Source organism: Plasmodium gallinaceum (genome assembly GCF_900005855.1).
Source record: "Plasmodium gallinaceum strain 8A genome assembly, contig: PGAL8A_v1_65, whole genome shotgun sequence".
Lineage (NCBI taxonomy): Eukaryota > Apicomplexa > Aconoidasida > Haemosporida > Plasmodiidae > Plasmodium > Plasmodium gallinaceum.
The window spans coordinates 832008-850493 of NW_021628225.1; the positions used below are offsets into that span (position 1 = coordinate 832008).

The 18486-nt window shown below is 17.1% G+C and overlaps 5 protein-coding genes and 1 non-coding gene across 6 annotated transcripts; 4 read left to right on the plus strand and 2 right to left on the minus strand.

The window, feature by feature from the left end:
• Positions 1–904: 904 nt before the first annotated feature.
• On the plus strand, positions 905–2845 carry PGAL8A_00149700 (mRNA binding Pumilio-homology domain protein, putative; the record flags this gene model as incomplete). The annotated part of the gene is made up of 1 exon (XM_028675040.1): positions 905–2845. One exon carries the CDS (start codon positions 905–907, stop codon positions 2843–2845), a length of 1941 nt encoding a protein of 646 aa, XP_028526611.1.
• Positions 2846–4080: 1235 nt separating this feature from the next.
• Positions 4081–4831, minus strand: PGAL8A_00149800 (protein SYS1, putative; the record flags this gene model as incomplete). The annotated part of the gene is made up of 3 exons (XM_028675041.1): positions 4081–4193; positions 4407–4522; positions 4656–4831. The coding sequence occupies 3 exons, from the start codon at positions 4829–4831 to the stop codon at positions 4081–4083; spliced, it is 405 nt and encodes a 134-aa protein (XP_028526612.1).
• Positions 4832–7782: 2951 nt separating this feature from the next.
• On the plus strand, positions 7783–9381 carry ALV7 (inner membrane complex protein 1j, putative; the record flags this gene model as incomplete). Its single annotated transcript, XM_028675042.1, has 1 exon — positions 7783–9381. The coding sequence occupies one exon, from the start codon at positions 7783–7785 to the stop codon at positions 9379–9381; it is 1599 nt and encodes a 532-aa protein (XP_028526613.1).
• Positions 9382–10408: 1027 nt separating this feature from the next.
• RPP1 (ribonuclease P/MRP protein subunit RPP1, putative) lies at positions 10409–11383 on the plus strand (the record flags this gene model as incomplete). The annotated part of the gene is made up of 1 exon (XM_028675043.1): positions 10409–11383. One exon carries the CDS (start codon positions 10409–10411, stop codon positions 11381–11383), a length of 975 nt encoding a protein of 324 aa, XP_028526614.1.
• A 1208-nt stretch (positions 11384–12591) lies between these two features.
• PGAL8A_00150100 lies at positions 12592–12673 on the minus strand. Its single transcript has one exon. It is a non-coding gene; the product is annotated as a tRNA-Ser (tRNA).
• Positions 12674–13289: 616 nt separating this feature from the next.
• PGAL8A_00150200 (conserved Plasmodium protein, unknown function) lies at positions 13290–18234 on the plus strand (the record flags this gene model as incomplete). The annotated part of the gene is made up of 4 exons (XM_028675044.1): positions 13290–17522; positions 17642–17743; positions 17911–17980; positions 18053–18234. The coding sequence occupies 4 exons, from the start codon at positions 13290–13292 to the stop codon at positions 18232–18234; spliced, it is 4587 nt and encodes a 1528-aa protein (XP_028526615.1).
• Between the last annotated feature and the right edge of the window lie 252 nt (positions 18235–18486).

Here is an 18486-nt window from a genome sequence, read left to right on the forward strand (position 1 = left end):
TTAAATTATTATACACTTTTTTAAATTAATATCACATCTATTCTTGTATAATTATATATATATATATGTATTTTTTCAAAGTTTAAAGGCTTTTTATATAATTTGCATTTATATTTTTTTACTTTTACCAAATTTATATTTAAATTTATTTTTTTTTAGAAAAAAATGTTCTGAATTTTTCCTATTTTTTCCATGTATATTTACTTTCTTATTAATTTCATATGAAATATTTTTAGTGTATATTTTTAATAATTGACATTGTTATTTGTAATTTAAATGGTTAAAAAAAAAAAATAAAATAAAAATAAAATAAAAAAAAAAAAAAAATAAAAATAATGTTTTTTACAAACATATAAACAATAGTTACAATGATTAATATACATAAATTCACAAGCATAAATCTATAAATTTTAAATTAAGAATATATAGATTTTGTATTTTCTTTTAATTTTTATATATTTTTCTACTCTCATTAAGAAAGAATTATTTGTTATATTACCATTATGTCAAGATAAAAAAAAAAAAATAATAAAACATAATTTGACATATTTTCATTTTATTATATACATATTTGTACAAAAAAACAATTTTGAAAAAATGATTCTGATATATTTATTTAAAATGTAAGTTATTCTGTTAATAATAATTCATAAAATGTTAATGATTTTTTAAATACTGACAATATATAAAATGAGTTGATAAAAAACATAAATTATTTTATCATTTAAAAAAAAAAAAAAAAAAAAAAAAAGTTATTAAATGTATTTAACATAAATATATATTTAGTTTTATTTTAAATTTTTCATCAAATATTAAAAAAAAAGAGAAAGAAAAAAAAAAAAAAAAAACATATAAAACAATAAGTTTAGAGGATATACAATATTTATAAAAATAACTGATAAAAATGAAGAAAAATTTTGTAAAACGGAAAAATAGAAAAATAGAAAAATTTTCTGATAAAAATGAATTAAGTAGTAGAAAAAAAGCGAATTATAAGAAGGATGATGACATACCAAAACATAAAAAAAAACTTAAGAAAATTATGAAAAATAAATTTAATGGAGATATTTCTAAAGAATCAAAAAACAAAAGCAACTCAAAAATAAAAGATGATTACTTAAATGAAAAATGTAGGAAAATTATGAATGATGAAAACTTATCTAAATCAAAAAAGAAAAAAATGATAAAAGAACTCAAAAAAAAAAAAGTAATAGAAAATTATGATTATTATAAAAAGTTGAGGTTGTATTTGAATGATTTATTAAAAAGTAAAAATAAAACAGAAAAAAAGAATAAAGTAGATATCATTTATAGTGAATTAAAAAAAGTTGAATTAATTAAATTTTCTCGTACTAATTTAGGTTATCATATTATCTCATCTTTAATTATAAATGGAGAAGATGAAATTCAAAACAAATTATGGGATATTTTTTATAAACATTTTAATGATATTTGTACCTTTAATTTTGTTTCCTTAATATTTCAATGTTTTTATAAGCACGGTAATGAACAGATAAAAAATACTATTTACATATGGTTAACAAAAAATACTAAGACTTTTTTAACAAAATTTGCATCAAGACTATGGCACGTTGTTTTTAAAAAATTAAAAGCACCTATGAGAATAAAAATAATTAACTATTTGATAATTCCAAATATTAATGAATTAAAAAATATTTCTTCTGAAGTTTTAAAAAAACCAACAAAAGAGATGCTTTCAATTTTTACTGAAGAAAATAAAAAGGCAGTAAACAAATATTTAGTTGAAATTATTGAAAATATTGTAGAAAAAGAACTGTTGTATAACATCGTTTCACATAATATTATTTTAGTTGCATGTGAGGTTTTAAGTGATGAAGAATTAACAAATTTAATGGAAATAATACATGAGGGATGTGAATATTTAATATCAACAAATATAGGTAATAAAGCATTAATTCATCTATTAGGATATAGCACGAATAAACATAAAAAGATTTTAATAAAAATATTAAAAAATGATGTAATAGAATTATGCAAAAACAGCGTAAACTTTTTATTAATAATAAGATTACTAAAAATAACAGATGATACTAAAATTTTGAATAATTTTATTGTAAAGAAAATTGTAAGTGATTTTGAAAATATATTTAATGATTATTATGGTTTTTATGTTATTTTAGAATTTTTTTATGATATAAATGAATACAATGAAGATAAATATTTTTTTGTTGAATGGAAAGATATGATATATTCTAAAGCTCTAAAAAGTGTAAAAAGTGGACAGAAAAGAAAAACTGAAATTATAAAACCAATAATTGAACAATTACAAATACTTTTTCAAAATAAAATAAAATTAAACGAATACTTAAAAAATAAAAGATATATAATTATTATTTATGAATTTTTATCTTATACTGAAAATGAGGAAGTTTTAAAAAATTTATTAGTTTTAGTAGAACAAATAATTAGTTCTTATAAAAATAAAGATAATATAGATGAAACTTATAATATTAAAAATTTAAATGGTTTACTTTTGAAACTTTTTAGTTGTACTAGAAATAAAAATATTTTATGCAAAGTTATAGATGATTGTATGTTTTATGAAAAGTTATGTAACATTTTTCTTTTGAATATAGAAATTATTTTAAGGACTGAATTAATCAAAATTTTTAACAGTTTAATAATTTATGTTAAAGAAAGAAATAAGAAGATCTATGAAGAAATTTTATCATATACTGAAAAAGTTAATAATAAAGATATTTATTATGAGTTAAAAGGAATAATTCCTAATTTAACCCATTTTGATAAATATCTAGAACTAACTAATATTGATATTAATGGATATAAAAAAAAAATAAATTAATAATATATTTGTAAGATATAATTCTTTTAATCTCTTTAATAACTATAAAAATATATGTTTACTTTAAAATTCAAAATAAAAATAAAATATCATTTTATTTATTTTTTTTTTAATTTAGTTTTATATGTGAAAATTCAAATAAATAGTTTTTTATAATTAAATATTAATGAATATTTAATAAATTTCATTTATATAAGATTTAAAAAAAAAAAAAAAAAAAAACTTTTGTATAATTCAAAAATTAGAAATAATTTTATGTTATAAGAATAAATTAAAATATAATCTTTGAAAATGAAATTTTTTTTTTTTTTTATATAATAAAAGATGCAAAAAAAAAAAAAAAAATGATGAAATAACATTCTTCTTTATTATTGGGTGATAATTGAATATTTTTTATTTATATTATATAAAACGTATGAAAAAAAAACGTATGAAAAAAAATTAAAGCCTGTCTATAAGTTATATTTGTAGTTTCTTTATAATTTGAATATATGAGTGATTTTTAAAAGAAATAATTTTAAACCATAAATAATATCTATAAATATTAAAAGAAATAATAAGGAAAGTCATTTAAATTCTGTTATATATTATACTTATATGATAAGTTTATGTTTAATAAATTAGTTATTCCTATTTAAAACAAAATCAAGAATGAAGAAATCATTTCAATGAGAGATCAAAGATATTTAATCTGTAACTATTTCACCATTTATATTAACTATAAAATAGTGTTAATTTTTTGTAATTTGTTATTATTATTATTTGCATCAAAATTTATTATATATTTCAAATGTTTTAAAAAAAAAATAAATTAATTTAATATAATTATAAAAAATAATTATTTTTAATTTTCATAATATTCACATAAAAAATTTTAATTTTTTCTTTTTTTTTTAACATATAAAGTATTTATAATTTATAATGTATATTTATACTTATAATTTTGTATCTAATTTTATATTCAGTTTCTTTTAAATGCCATATTTTTAATATTTTATTTTCTCTATTAATTTTTTGGGATTTTTGTTTTTTTATATAATATTAAGGTTTTTAACTCTTTCTATTTTTTTAGGCTTGATTACATATCATTTTAATATTTATAACTTATATTACTATGAAAAAAAAACAGAATATATTGTTTAAATGTGTGTATAATAAAACTGTAATAGTATAACATTACTTTATTATAGCATTTATTTAACATATGATTATAAAAATAACAAATATAACAATTATTATATTTTAATATTATTTATGTTAATTTCTTTCATTTCTTCTTTGTAACATATATATTCACTAATTAGTACACATAAGATAATATTAAAAAAAAAACTGATATACCACAACCCTAAAAAATTCGAAGTTTTTCATAAAAGAATAGTAATAAATTTGATAGTTTAAAAAAAAAAAAAAAGGAAGAAATAAAGCAATAAAATAAATATAAAAAAAAAAAATACCATTTATATATATATATATATATATTTCATCCTTTAAATATGTTAAAAAGAATAAATGTATGATAAGAAATATGAATTATATATATATATATATATTTTTGTACATGATATTGGAAACCCTGATACTAAAACAGATAAAATAAAATGTATTATATTATAAGATAAAACGTAGTCTAAACACTTTTTTGCTCTTTTGACAATAAGTTTAATAGGGTAAGACCTAAATTTAAAAAAAAAAAAAAAAAAGATATTTTATTAAAAGCATATTTTCTTTTTAATCATTACTTTTAAATCTTTTTATAAAGATTTTAAAATTTTATTAGATAACAAAACTTTTCCTTATTATTTTTTACATTATAATGGAATTTAATATATTTATAAAAAATATGTAAAATAAAGCATGATCTCCATTAAAATAAGATTTTGTATTAAAAATGTAAGACAAATTTCTAGAAAAATTTATAATAGTAAAAAAAATAAAAATTGTTATACTAGAAATAGTATAATATAATGATTGCAAGCATAACATTTGCCATATAATAAATTGAACATTATCTTTTGGAGTGTTTAAAATAAATCTTCCACTATCATGTCTAAAGGATGTTAATATTTTCATTTTTTAATAGACTTTGTAAAAAAAAAAAAAAAAATTTTCCTTATATATAAAGTTATTCATAAAATAAATAGATGTCATCAAAAATAAATAAAATTTATAAAAAAATAATTATTCTATACTTCTAATTCTTAAACTCAATATTTTCATTCTGTAATTTTATAATATAAAATTCTTTTAATTATTATTTAATAAAAAATTTTACATTATTAAAATTATAACATCATCATATTAAAAAATATTTATTTTTATATATTTATTCATCCCTGCTTTTTTACTTTATATGTGTATTTTTTATTTTATACATTAATTTTTTATTTTATATATTTATTTATACTATTTTTATATATTTTTTAATTTTTTCTTTTTATTATAGTTGATATAAATTCCTTAAAAAATAATTAAATAAACTATAAAAACATACTTAGAATTAAACAATAAATTTATAAAAAATAAAATTAGAAATAATCAGAAATATAAAGCAATATAAATTAAAATTATGTAATTTATTTTATTTTATTTTATTTTATTTTTTTTTTTTTTTTTGTGTCTGAATTTTATATTATATTAAAATTTTCAAAATTTGTAGATAAATAGAAAATTGTACATTTGACAAAGGATATACTAAAGTTACATTAATGACAAAAAAAATAGAAATGTAAAATTAAAATTTTCTCTAATCTTTTTTTTTAAATATTCATGAAAATAAATTATCCAGAAATATATACCTTATTTATTACAAAAAAAAAAAAAAAAAAAAAACAATTTTTTTTTATTCAAAAGGATTTTATTTTATTTTTTATTTTTAAATATGGAAATAAAAAATATTAAGAATTAACCTTAAAATTTTTTCTTTTTATAGAAATGAATTTTTGTCCTTTTAATTTGTATATCTTTAAATATGAAAATAGATCATCCATTTTTAATAATTACTTTTTTCTTTTTTTTATTATTTCAAATAAAAACATACATGAAGATTAAGACATAATTTCGACAACTAAAATAAATAAATAAAAATAATATTTAAGAATGTTTACATTGATATATTTAATTTTTTTTTTTTTTTTTTCAACCTTACTACATTTCATTTCATCATAACTTTAATAAGATGTGTAGAATGATAATTATATTTATTTTCATATTTTTTGAAAAAAAAAAAAAAATTTTAAGATCACATTTAATATTTTTGAAGTTTAGAATTACATAGAAAAAAAAAGTTTATTTCGTGGTATCACTCCATTATTTTCATATTGTATGATGTCAAAAAAAAAAAAAAAAAAAAAACTTTTTTTTTAAGGCTTTAAAATGCATAGAAATAAGAAATGTTAAACATTTTTCTGTTTTTTTTTTTTTTAATACCTATAAATTGTTAATTTACAATGATATGTAACTAAAACATTGAAATATATGCACACAACTAAAGATCTTATTCTACAAACTTGTCTGTTTTAAGAATATATTGTGCATAAAAGCGCACAAATGAGGAAAATAATTCTCAAATGAACTACTTTTTTGATATATATTTTTATATCAAAAAAGTTTCCAAGAGTTTATTTAAGCTATATGACTTTATATAAATAAAAGGTATGTGTTGCATAAATCATATTCTCAATTATATTATTCATATCTTATAAATATATATTATTATATAAAAAGATTTAAAAGATTAAAAATTTTATTAATTTTTTTTTTTTTTTTTTATATATATATTTAATATATACACGACATCTTCCCAAAAGGAAAATTAATTCAAGAATATGTAGAATTAATAGGAAGGAACAAAAATTAAAAATTTTTATTCTTTTATAATATTATTTCTAATATATATAAAAATAAAGATTTTTGGAATTTAATATATATTTTTTTTTATCATAAAAAAAATGTTTTAATTGTAAATACACATTGTAAATGTGATTGAATTCAAAATTTTTTTTCATTTTTATTAAGCCTTCTTTTTTTTTTTTTTTTCTGTACATCAAAATTTATATAGTTTGATGCACACGTGACACCTTTAAGATGGAGTTCAAATAAATAAAAATAATAAAATAAATAAATATAATATAATGTGCAATTTTTTTTACATCTGTATTTATGTATTATAATATTTTAAATATATTTCCTTAATGTTTCTATCTATATGCCTTTAATTTTCTTCCTATTTGTCTTCCTGTCTGTCTATCTATATGTTTGTCTTTTTTTTTTTTTTTTTTTTTTTCATTTTTCTCTTTAATTTTTTGAAGAAGGCACAATATTATCTCTTTTACAAATAAAATATAAATAGCAATTATTTGTATATATTACTATAAATTTAGGTGATTTTAATAAAACAATTATTGTAATTTTGTTGCATATCCTTTTTCGGATAAACAAAAGGATTAAATTTAAAGAAAAAAGAAAAATTCAGAAGTAGGTAGAAAAAATCTTAATGGAATAACAACAAAAAAAGAAAGAAAAATGTATATATAACAACCAGATAATAAATAGTTATCTTTTTATACATTTAAATAAAATATAAATAAATAAAAGAACATTTATTTAATTTATTAAGAGAATATTAATATATCTATATTATATGAATACTTTTGATTTCCCTTAATGAATGATGTATATTTCAATGCAGTATATTCATATAAGGATATATAATTAAACATTATTAATTATTTGATTTTATTATTATTTTTTTTTTTTTTTTCTCAGTATACCTTCTGTATTTGTTTTTTTTAAAAAAACTTTTTGTTTTAATTTATTTTAAGATACGCCTTGTCATCAAAGTAATTTCAGATAGATTTTATATTATCATTTATAAAACAAAAGAAATTTACAAAATTAAATAGACATTAAGAAAAAGAACTATAATAAAATCCATTATGGAAAACAAACAGTGTAGGTTACTTTTCAGTGATTGTTGCAAAGGAGAAGATTTTGTTAATACTAATAGTAATCTTTTAAATGAGAAAGAATATAATCAGGTATATTATAACAATGGAGAAACTTATATATATGAAAATAATGAAATACCAATAATAAATGTTCAAGGAGATCAGCCTGTATTTAATATTCCTGTTTATCAAGATAAGTATCTTCGTGATAAAATAATAGAAATACCAAAATATGAAATTCAAGATGTAGTACAACCAAAATATTACAGTCAAGAGACAAAACATGACGTACCTACTGTTGAACTATTATACAAAGAAAAAACTGTAAATATCCCTCAGAAAAAAGTAATTGAAACTCCTATAGAAGTAGATGTACCAATTGGATATAAGCCAATTTTTTCTCCTATTTGGGATGTAAGAGAAGTGCCTAGACCGGTACCAAAATATGAAGGAGAACAAAAAATTATAGAAGTAGAAGTTCCTCAAATAAAATATGTAGATAAATTCGTTGAAAAAGAGATTGTAGTTGATATAAAAGAAAAGATTATACCCAAAATTACAGAAGTTGAAAAGCATGTTGATGTAGTAAAATATCAATGGAAAGAACAATATCAAGATGTATCTGTATGTAAATATGTACCAAAAATAGATGTCGAATTAGATTGCCCACCACCATTAATAGTTCCTTATCCTGAAGTTCAATTCGAAAATACATCTCAAATTATCAATCCTAATCAAAAAGCAGCAGATATTCCTCCAGAGTTACTTTTAAAAAATACTAATATTTATAATATTCCCAATATACATGTAGACGAATCTGTGAAAAAATCTCTATTAGAAATAGCAAGATTAAATCCTCAAAAAAAAATGCATACAGATAAAAAGAAAAAGTGGTCTTTTTGTTCTTTTAAGAAATGTAACGAAGAAGAAAAGACTGATGGTGAAGATATTGATCCACAGACAGGATATCCTAAATCAATGCCTAAAGATTTTGCATCATTTTTTAAAAAAGATTTAAATTCAGTTAAAAAACAAATGGGTCCCCCAACAGATGCAAAATCTACTATTTCTAGCGATCATTTAGAAAAAAGCCCTGTTAATCCTACTATTGAATATTTGGGAAAAATTGATAAACCACCAGTTGATGGAGGAAAATTAGATTCTATATCATTTAAATTACATGCTATTGAAGTACATCAATATATTCCAGTACCAAATCTTCCTAAACCTAAATTCCTTGATTTTGTTCCTCCAGAAAAGATTCAACAAAATGATATTTCATGTCTTCAAAATGTATTTGGTTCAGTTCCTGAAGGATGGGTAGATCCTAACATTACCGGATTTATTGCACCAATGATGAATGATGTACTACATGGAAATATGCAACTACAAAGCCCTTTGATTAATAAAATAAGTATTGGAACTAATAAAAAAACTAAATCTTTTATGTCTATACCTGATGATTACAAACAAAATGGAGATTCTATACAAGATAATTATAGTTCTAAAAATAGCATGAATTATATTCCCAATTCTTCATTAAACAATATTGATGGAAATGAAGAGTCATATGATGTCATAAATTAATTTTTTTTCAGAAATATATAAGGTTTTATAAATTCTATTTTTTTTTTTTTTTTTTTTAAGTATTAAATTTGTCATATTAAATTAGTTTTTTCCTTTTTTTTTTTTTTTTTTTATCAAAATTATACTAAAAATATATATATTCTTTTAAAAAAAAAAAAAAATAATAAAATAATGAAATTTGTTTTTAATTTTTATATTTTAAATGAAAATAAATAATTTATTATGCATAAAATTTGTTTTAATTTAGATTTTTATATACATTTTGAAATTATTCTTCATATAAATATGTATATATGTTAATTATATTAACTGTATTATCCTTATTGATGCATATAATACTTTTTGTAACATTTTCGTTTATTTTATTTAATAAGAAAAATAGAATCTTTTTTAATATTAATACATTTACTTTTTTTATATGTATTATTTTTTTCATTTTCGTTAACATCATTATTCTTTTTTCTTTTATTATTATTATAATTTTGTCTTTTATATTTACCATGTTTTATTATGTAATTTAATATGTTATCTATAATTTACATTTTGGAAAATGATCTTTATTTTATTTTTTTTTTTTTTTACAAGTGTTAAAACAGATTTTCTTGTGAATATCATTTAGTTTTTTTTTTTTTTTTTTTTTTTTTTTTTTTTTTTTTTTTTTTTTAATAAAATATTCATTTAATAGTGTTTTTTAATTTCTTTAAAAAAAAAAAAAAAATTATGTAATTGTTTTATAAATATTTATGTTAATATTTAATAGATAAGTTATTAAAATTAATAGAACATCTTATAATTAATTTTGAAAAAAGAAAATTTAATATACATATTATAAAAAATTAGTATAAAATTTTTATTTAAAAATTATTTGAAATTATAATGAATTATTTTAACATTTTATATATTTAAAAAAGATGATGATATAAAAGAAAATTATTTAAAAAATAAAAAACAAAAGAAAATAATTTAACAAATTTTTTTTTTTTTTTTTTTTCTCTTTAAAAATGAAAAACAATATAAATAAACAACAATGTATGTAGATTTAAACATTAAATTTTCTTCAAAGAAAAATACAAAAGCTTTAATATATAAGGCACTTAATATAGGATATAGTATAGTTGCTATAAGTATAAATTATGATTTAAATTGTAAGTATGATGAAAAGTGGAAAATTGTAAATTGTTTTAAATATAATGATATAGTGCATAAATCATACAACAATGAAACTAGTAATTATTTTATTGATAATATAAATGATGTAGATATAATGAATGATTATCTATTAAATATAAATAATAATATAGAAGAAAATTTTATTTTAATAAATAGAACTAATACACTATGTATTAAAGATGTGTGTGATGATTTTATATTTAATAAAAAAAATGAAATCACACAAGAAGAATTAAAAAATGTATATAATTTATTACCAAGTGAAAATTTTTTTTTATCAAATAACAATAGTACATATGTATTAAAGAGATTAAATATAAAATATCAAGATGCTTTAAAAATGGAAAATTATAATAAATATATTAAAGAAAATAATTTTGATTTGATAGGAATAGAAGTTACATCAGCAGAAGAAATTAATTTAGCAGCCTCTAAATTTGATTGTGATATAATTTATTTTGATTTAAAGAAATGTTTTATTTCCTTAAGAAAATCTGATATACAAAATGCATTAGATAGAGGTATTTTTTTTGAAATTTCTTCTTTGAATACAATAACTGAAGATTATCAATATGTTATTTTAGCTTTAAATATAAATAATTTGTTTTCTGTTATTCCACTAAATAAACTTATTTTTAGTTCAGGAAGTTTAAAAGAAAATGAAATAATAGAACCATTGCATTTTTTGAGATTATTTTTTAATTTTAATACATTATCATATAAAGATGTAATCCAATGTATCACAAATGTACCCATTTCTTGTATTCAAAGAGCATCCGTAAGGAAGTCATTAAACACTGCAGTGTTCTTTAAATCAGCAGAAACCAAATGATTTTTTTTTTTTATTTTACTTATGGTAATTTAAAAAAAAAAAAAAAAAAATTAATTTTAAGATAATTGTTTAAATTAATATACTAAATTTCCTTAATCTTTTTTAGATGATAATAAATGATACTATTTTTTTCAGACATATAGATCTATAGTATTTTTTATAACAAATTATTTTTTAATTTATATATATTATTTTTATTTTATAAACTCCTAAATTATATTTTTTTGAAGCTGTTTTTGTATTTTAAAATAATAAATGATTTCTCAATTTTCTTTTATATGTTTATACTCTATTTAGGTTTCAATAATTAAATAAAGCATGAAAATTTACAAAATACATAAATACTACTATTTATCATTATATCTAAAAGGAATATCACATAAATATATATTATTTAAAAAAATTTTATTATAATGATAATAATAAAAATGAATTTATAATAATATTCGATAAAGTATTTTCTATTATTAAATTAAAGAAGGGTAACATTTTTACAAAAATGAAAATTTTTTTTTTAATTTTTTATATATATATAATGATAACACTTGCTTATCCATTTTTAAAAGTACATACTTATATATATATAAGTATAAATTTGTTTTAAAATAATTTTTTTATAAATAATTATAATAATTTTGAATAATTTTAATGCGAAGTTTATCATACATAAAAAAAAAAAAAAAAAAGGCAAAGGAAAAATTACCATAATCTAATATATGTTGTAAATTGAGACATTATTCTTAATTTATTATTACTGAGGATTTTAATAGATTTCTGAAGTTTTTCCTTAAAAAAAAAAATGGGAGCATGTTGATAGTTTTATACATTATAATACTTTATTTTAATAACAATTTCATTAAATTTTACATAATTTTAAATATATCTTTTCTTCTTAAATTCTTACAAGTTGAAATATTTTATTAATTTTCCATTTTATGAATAAACTAACTTTTCATCTTTATTATTATATAATTAAGAATATTAACTTTTGTTTTAAATATAAATATTAAAAAATTCATAATATACAAGAGAGCTTATAAAATTTAAGCATATAATATATTTATAATAGAATTATATTTTTTTTTTTTTTTATTATTCTTTATATAATGTTTTAAAAAACTATCCTATAAAAAGCTTCCAAAAAAATTCTAAAGATTAAAATTATATTAATTTTATATATGTATTTTAATTTTATAAATATAATAAGCCGACAGCTGCAGGATTCGAACCTGCGCGGGCAAAGCCCATTGGATTTCAAGTCCAACCCCTTAACCACTCGGGCAAACTGTCATTAATTATTTTATTTTTTTATTCTTGAATTAAATAAATACATCTTTATATGCCTCATCTATAATGTTGTATAAAAGCTTATAATAAATTGAAATGTTTCCAAATGAATTTCATTAAAATATACATACTTTATATTTTATATCAATATAATTTATTAATAAAAGCTATTTTTATTATTAACTTTTTTTATTTATATAAATTTTTTTATTTTTAGTAGTAAACAACACATTAAATGAAGAAAAATTAAAAAAAAAAAAAAATAAAAATAATAAAAAATGTATCACACCTATTAAAAAATACAATAGAAATCGATTATCATTATTATGGAAAGAGTTTTATTTTTCTTTATATTTATAAATATAAAATAAAAACTATTAAAAAATATATTTTGAAATGAAATATTTATCTTGTAATTAAAAATATAAAATAAAGCAATAAAAAAAAAATGTTATTAAGGTTTGATAAAAAAAAATTTAAATAAAAATATGAATAATGAAAAATATAACAATAAAATACAATAAAAAAAAAAAAAAAAATGTTTAAAATAATAAAAAAAATTCAGGAAATATCTTACAAAAAAAAAGAAGAAATATATTATAGGAACACTTAATGCAGAATGAAAATTTTTTTTATAGGAAATTTTAGTAGATTCAATTATTATTCTACTTCAGTATTAAAAGGCCTTTATAATAATTCAATTTGCAATCATTTAAAAAAAAAACTATTTTTACGAAATTTTATTTCTATAAATGAAGAAGATAAATACAATGATAACTCCAATAAACAAAATAAAGAAAATGATATAGTGGATGATATATATATTCAAAAACAAAAAGATTTTGTAAACAAATTTGAAGAGGAAAATTATGATAAAGAAGAGTATAGTACAGTAAGAATATTAAATAAAAATGAAACTAGCAATGATTTTTTATTAAATAATGAGAAATATATAAATTTTATAGAGAAGTATAATTATGAAAAAATGAGAAATAATAAATCTCCTGAAAAAAAAAATAATAGATTCAGTCAAAACGTATTGGAAAATGATGAAAAAAGTTTATGGGAAATTTTAAAAGAAAAAGAAGATTATTTAAGAAACAAAAAAAAATTGAAAGCATATCAAAAAGATATTGATCATAAAATGAGTAGAGAGAGTGAAAAAATAAAAAAAGAAGAAAAATTTATTGAATTAGATCAAAATAAAAAAAAAAATAGAGAACAATTAAATAGTGATACTAAAATTAAAAATAAAAAAAAAAATAATATGAAGGACATACATGATGACATTGATTTGTTTTTAAAAAATGATGAAACGTATGTCAATGATATAAAATCGTATGATGAAATTTACGAGGATTCTTCAAAAAGGATTAGTGAAAATAATAAGAATGAGAAACTAGAGGAAGAAAATTGCTCAAATAATAAAATAAATTATGAAAAGGATGATCTTAATATAAATAATATAATTCAAGAAGATTTTAAGTATCATAATATTTATGATGAAATAAATAAATACAATAATGAACAAAAAAAATTAACTAGTGATATTTTAATTAATGATTTGAATTCTCCAAATAATATAAATTCTCCAAATGTCGTGAATAATTTACTCTTTGTTGAAGAAACAGATCATATTACAGCAAAAAGATGCCTTAATAATTTATCAAAAGAGAATGGATTAATGAAAAACGATGATATAAATAAAAAGAGTGAATCTCAAAAAGATGCTGAAATAAAAAAAGGAGATGTAATAAAAAATAATAGTGAAATGGAAGGAAAAAATGTTATTAAAGTTGAATCTTCTGAAATAATAAAAAGATTAAGTGGAGAATCTTTAAGCACCATTATTGATGGAAATATAGACAATTTAATAATACAAAGAGAAATAAAGAAAGAAAAAACAGTGAATGGGATAATAAGTGTAGTTTATAATAATTTACATAATTGCGATAATATTAATTTAAGTAGTGCACTTCTTAAAATATCTAAATTAATAGATTCATATCAAAAACAAAGCATAATAAAAAATTATATGTATTTGTGTATTTTAAAAAAAATTGAAGAAAATTTAAGTTTATTTGAAATTTCTAACTTAGTTCAAATATTTTATGCGTTCGTTAAAATTGATCATTTGCCCTTTTTTTTTAATTGTATCATTAATCTTATTAATGAAAAAATAAATGAGATAGAAGCAAAACATATATGCAGTATTTTATATACATTAAGTAATATAATTATTGAAACAAATGAAAGTAGAAATTTAAAAAATAAAATTATTGATATAATTAAATCAAATATTTCAATGTTTGTATGTTTAAATGATGTTATTTGCTTACTTACAGCATTATCTAAATTAAAATATAAAGATGTAAATACTTACTATCAGTTGTCAAAAAAAATAGAAGAAAATTTAGATCAATTAAGTATGAAAAATATAAGCAATATATTGTGGTCTTTTAGTAATGTTAATTATACATGTAAATTAGTCAAAAAAGTTAAAAAAATTATAGAAAAAAATATTCATGATTCTAGTTATTTAGATGTTATTAATATAATATATTCCTTAACAAAATTGAATGAATATGATGATTATCTTTATAATGATGTATTTTATAATGCTATTAATATTTATATACATAATATGAGTATAAAAAATTTATGCATTATTTTGTGGTCCTATACTTTTGCAAACGTAGATAAACCAGATTTGTATATTAATATTTTGACAAAAATAAACGAAAATATGAAGCATATTAGTAGTAAAGATGTTGTTTCTATATTAACGTGTTTAAGTAGAATTAAATTTAATTATAGATATAAGCATCTCTTTAATCATTTAAAAAATAAGGTAATAAAAAATCTATATGCATTTACTCCATTGCAACTGACCAATGTTATATATCATTCATCATTTTTAGATATATATGATCACAAATATTATTATTTATTAGTTCAACAAATTTATCAAATAAGAAAATTGTTGTATTTAGAAAATTTAACGTTAATATTATATTCGTTAAAAAATATATATTACTTAAATGTAAAAAATCTTGATGTTTTTAAATTAATTTCTTATATTTTAGAACAAATAAAAAAGAAGTATAAATTATTGTATGGAGAAGATTGTATAAATATAATGCTAATAATAAATGATTTAATGAAATATACCAATCAGGGTTATTTAAATTTCTCCTATATTTCTGAATATAAAAATATGGATAATAAATATTACTTAAATACATTAAATAATGAAAATGAATCATATGCAAACAATTATGTGGATATATTCAATGATAATGTAAACATAAATCAATTAAATATTGAAAGTGAAGAAGAAGTCTATTTACCATATATAAATGATTTATTATATGAACAGATAAAAATCAGATTAAATAATTTCTGGCAATTAAGCATTAAGGATGTTAATAATTTATTAATTATTTTGAAAAATGGTAATATATATGATGATGTAATAATAAATATGATAATGAGACAAATTATTCCAATATTATTAAAAAGTTCAAATATAGAATTTTTAATTTTTTTAAGTAATATTACAGCAAATCGGAATTTGAAATTTATAGCATTAACGCATTTGTCTCGTAGACCAAAATTAATAAGTGTATTTAAAAAAAAAATTAATTCAATAACTCAAAATATATTAAATAATTATGGGGAAGATGAAAATGATTATTCCATTTATAATAATAAACAATTAATTAATAATTCAGATAAAGAATGTGATACAAGTCACAATGAAAAAAATAAAGAAGAAAAAAGGAATATTATAAATAATGAAGAATTAAAAAATAGCAATAATACATATAAAGATGTTGAGGGTATTAAGGAAAATATAAACAACTTTTTAAAAATTAAATATTGTAATAATGAAATTGTAACAAATAATAGTGATATTGAATTAAATTATGATATTAAAAAGAGAAGCAAAATAGACATAAATAGTTGTATAGCACTTTGCTATGCCTGCTTTAATATTCATTATGAAGATGACAATATTTTGAAATTATACGATGTCATTGAACATATGATTATAGAAGAAAAAAAGCCTATAAATTCTTTTATGTTAATAAATTTTTTATATGTTTTAACTTTAACAAATAATAAGATGGATTTAGTTAGAAAATTATCAGAGGAATACATGAATCATAGATATAGTTATGATATAGAACAAAATAATTTGAATCTTTACAATGAACAACATAATGATTCTAGACATGAAGGAAATGAAATAGGAAATGTGAAATCAGTTTTAAGTTTTAATTTATTTTACGATTCAAATGATAAATTGTCTTCGTATATCCAAAAAGGAGATGAAGATATTTCTTTATTATTATTAAAATTATTATATGTAAACATTTTGTTAAACAAATATAACTATTTATATCATATATTAAGTGAAATTTGTAAATATTATGATGATATATATTCATATGAATTTATTATGTTATCAAAACAAGTATGCTATCATATTTATAATTTTTCTAATTTTTTTTGTAAAAATAAAGATATGCATCATATATGGAACAAAGTATTAGATAATGTATATATTAACGAGGAAAATATATATTTAGATTTAAATTATGAAAAAACAAATGTTAATCTTATCGATGAAAAAGATAATAAAACAATAAATTTTTCATTAAATAATAAAAAAATATGCAAATCATTAGATAATAATATGAATATTGCAAAGTTTTTTTATTATATTTTGAATTATAATATAGATGATATCAATAACAGAAATATTAATTATTTAACATCTAAAAAAGAAAAAAAAAAAATTAAAATGTTTCATTTTGATCATATTATTAGTGATATTTTAAATTTCGTAAGTGATAAAAAGGAAAAACAAAATGATAATTTATTAATTTGAAAAAAAAAAGAAAAAAAAAAAAATTTTCATCTATATATATATATATATACATATTTTTTTTTTTTTTTTCTTAGTTGAATATTCAATATAAAGGGTCTTATATTCATGAAAATATTTATAAAATTTGTTGTTCGTTTCCTTATGAAAGGCATTTAATAGATTTACTTTTATATGAAGTAAATAATGGAATTAAAAAAAATATATATTAATTATAAGAAATATATAAACAATATATTTTTTTCTTTTTTTTAACTATAAAATAATTTTGAATAACTATATGTGTATGAATTTTTCTATTATTTTTTATTTATTTATTTATTTATTTTTTTTTTTTTTTTTGAAGGATGTTTTATTTCCATCAAATAGACCATTATTATCTTCAGAATTAAGACAAAAACAACTTGCTTTAAAAGGTACTAATGAATTCTTTAATTTTATTTTTATAATCATACATATAAATGTTTTTGACATCTTTTATTTTATAGGTTGGACAGTTCATTCATTAAATTTTAGAGATATATATAACAGCATAAAAGATAAAAATATTATTTGCTATATTTTTAATATTTGCAAAAAGATAAAAAAAGATTTAAACAGTTTTCCAAATAATGAAAAAATAATGGAAGAAAAGGAGTTTTGGGAAAATATCAAATATGCAAATATTTAAAAAAACAAACACATTTTATCTTTTTTATAGTTTACATATATATATATATAACTATTTAATATAAAAAGATTTGAAAACTTTTTTTTTTTTTTATATATATTTATATTATTTTTTTTTTTTTTTTTTTGAAATATTACAAAATTTTATAATGAAAATAAGATATAAAAAATTTATATTTTAATAATAAATTTATAGTCTATTCTTTTTAAGGTTAAAAAAATAATTAAATACAAAAAAAAAAAAAAAAAAAAA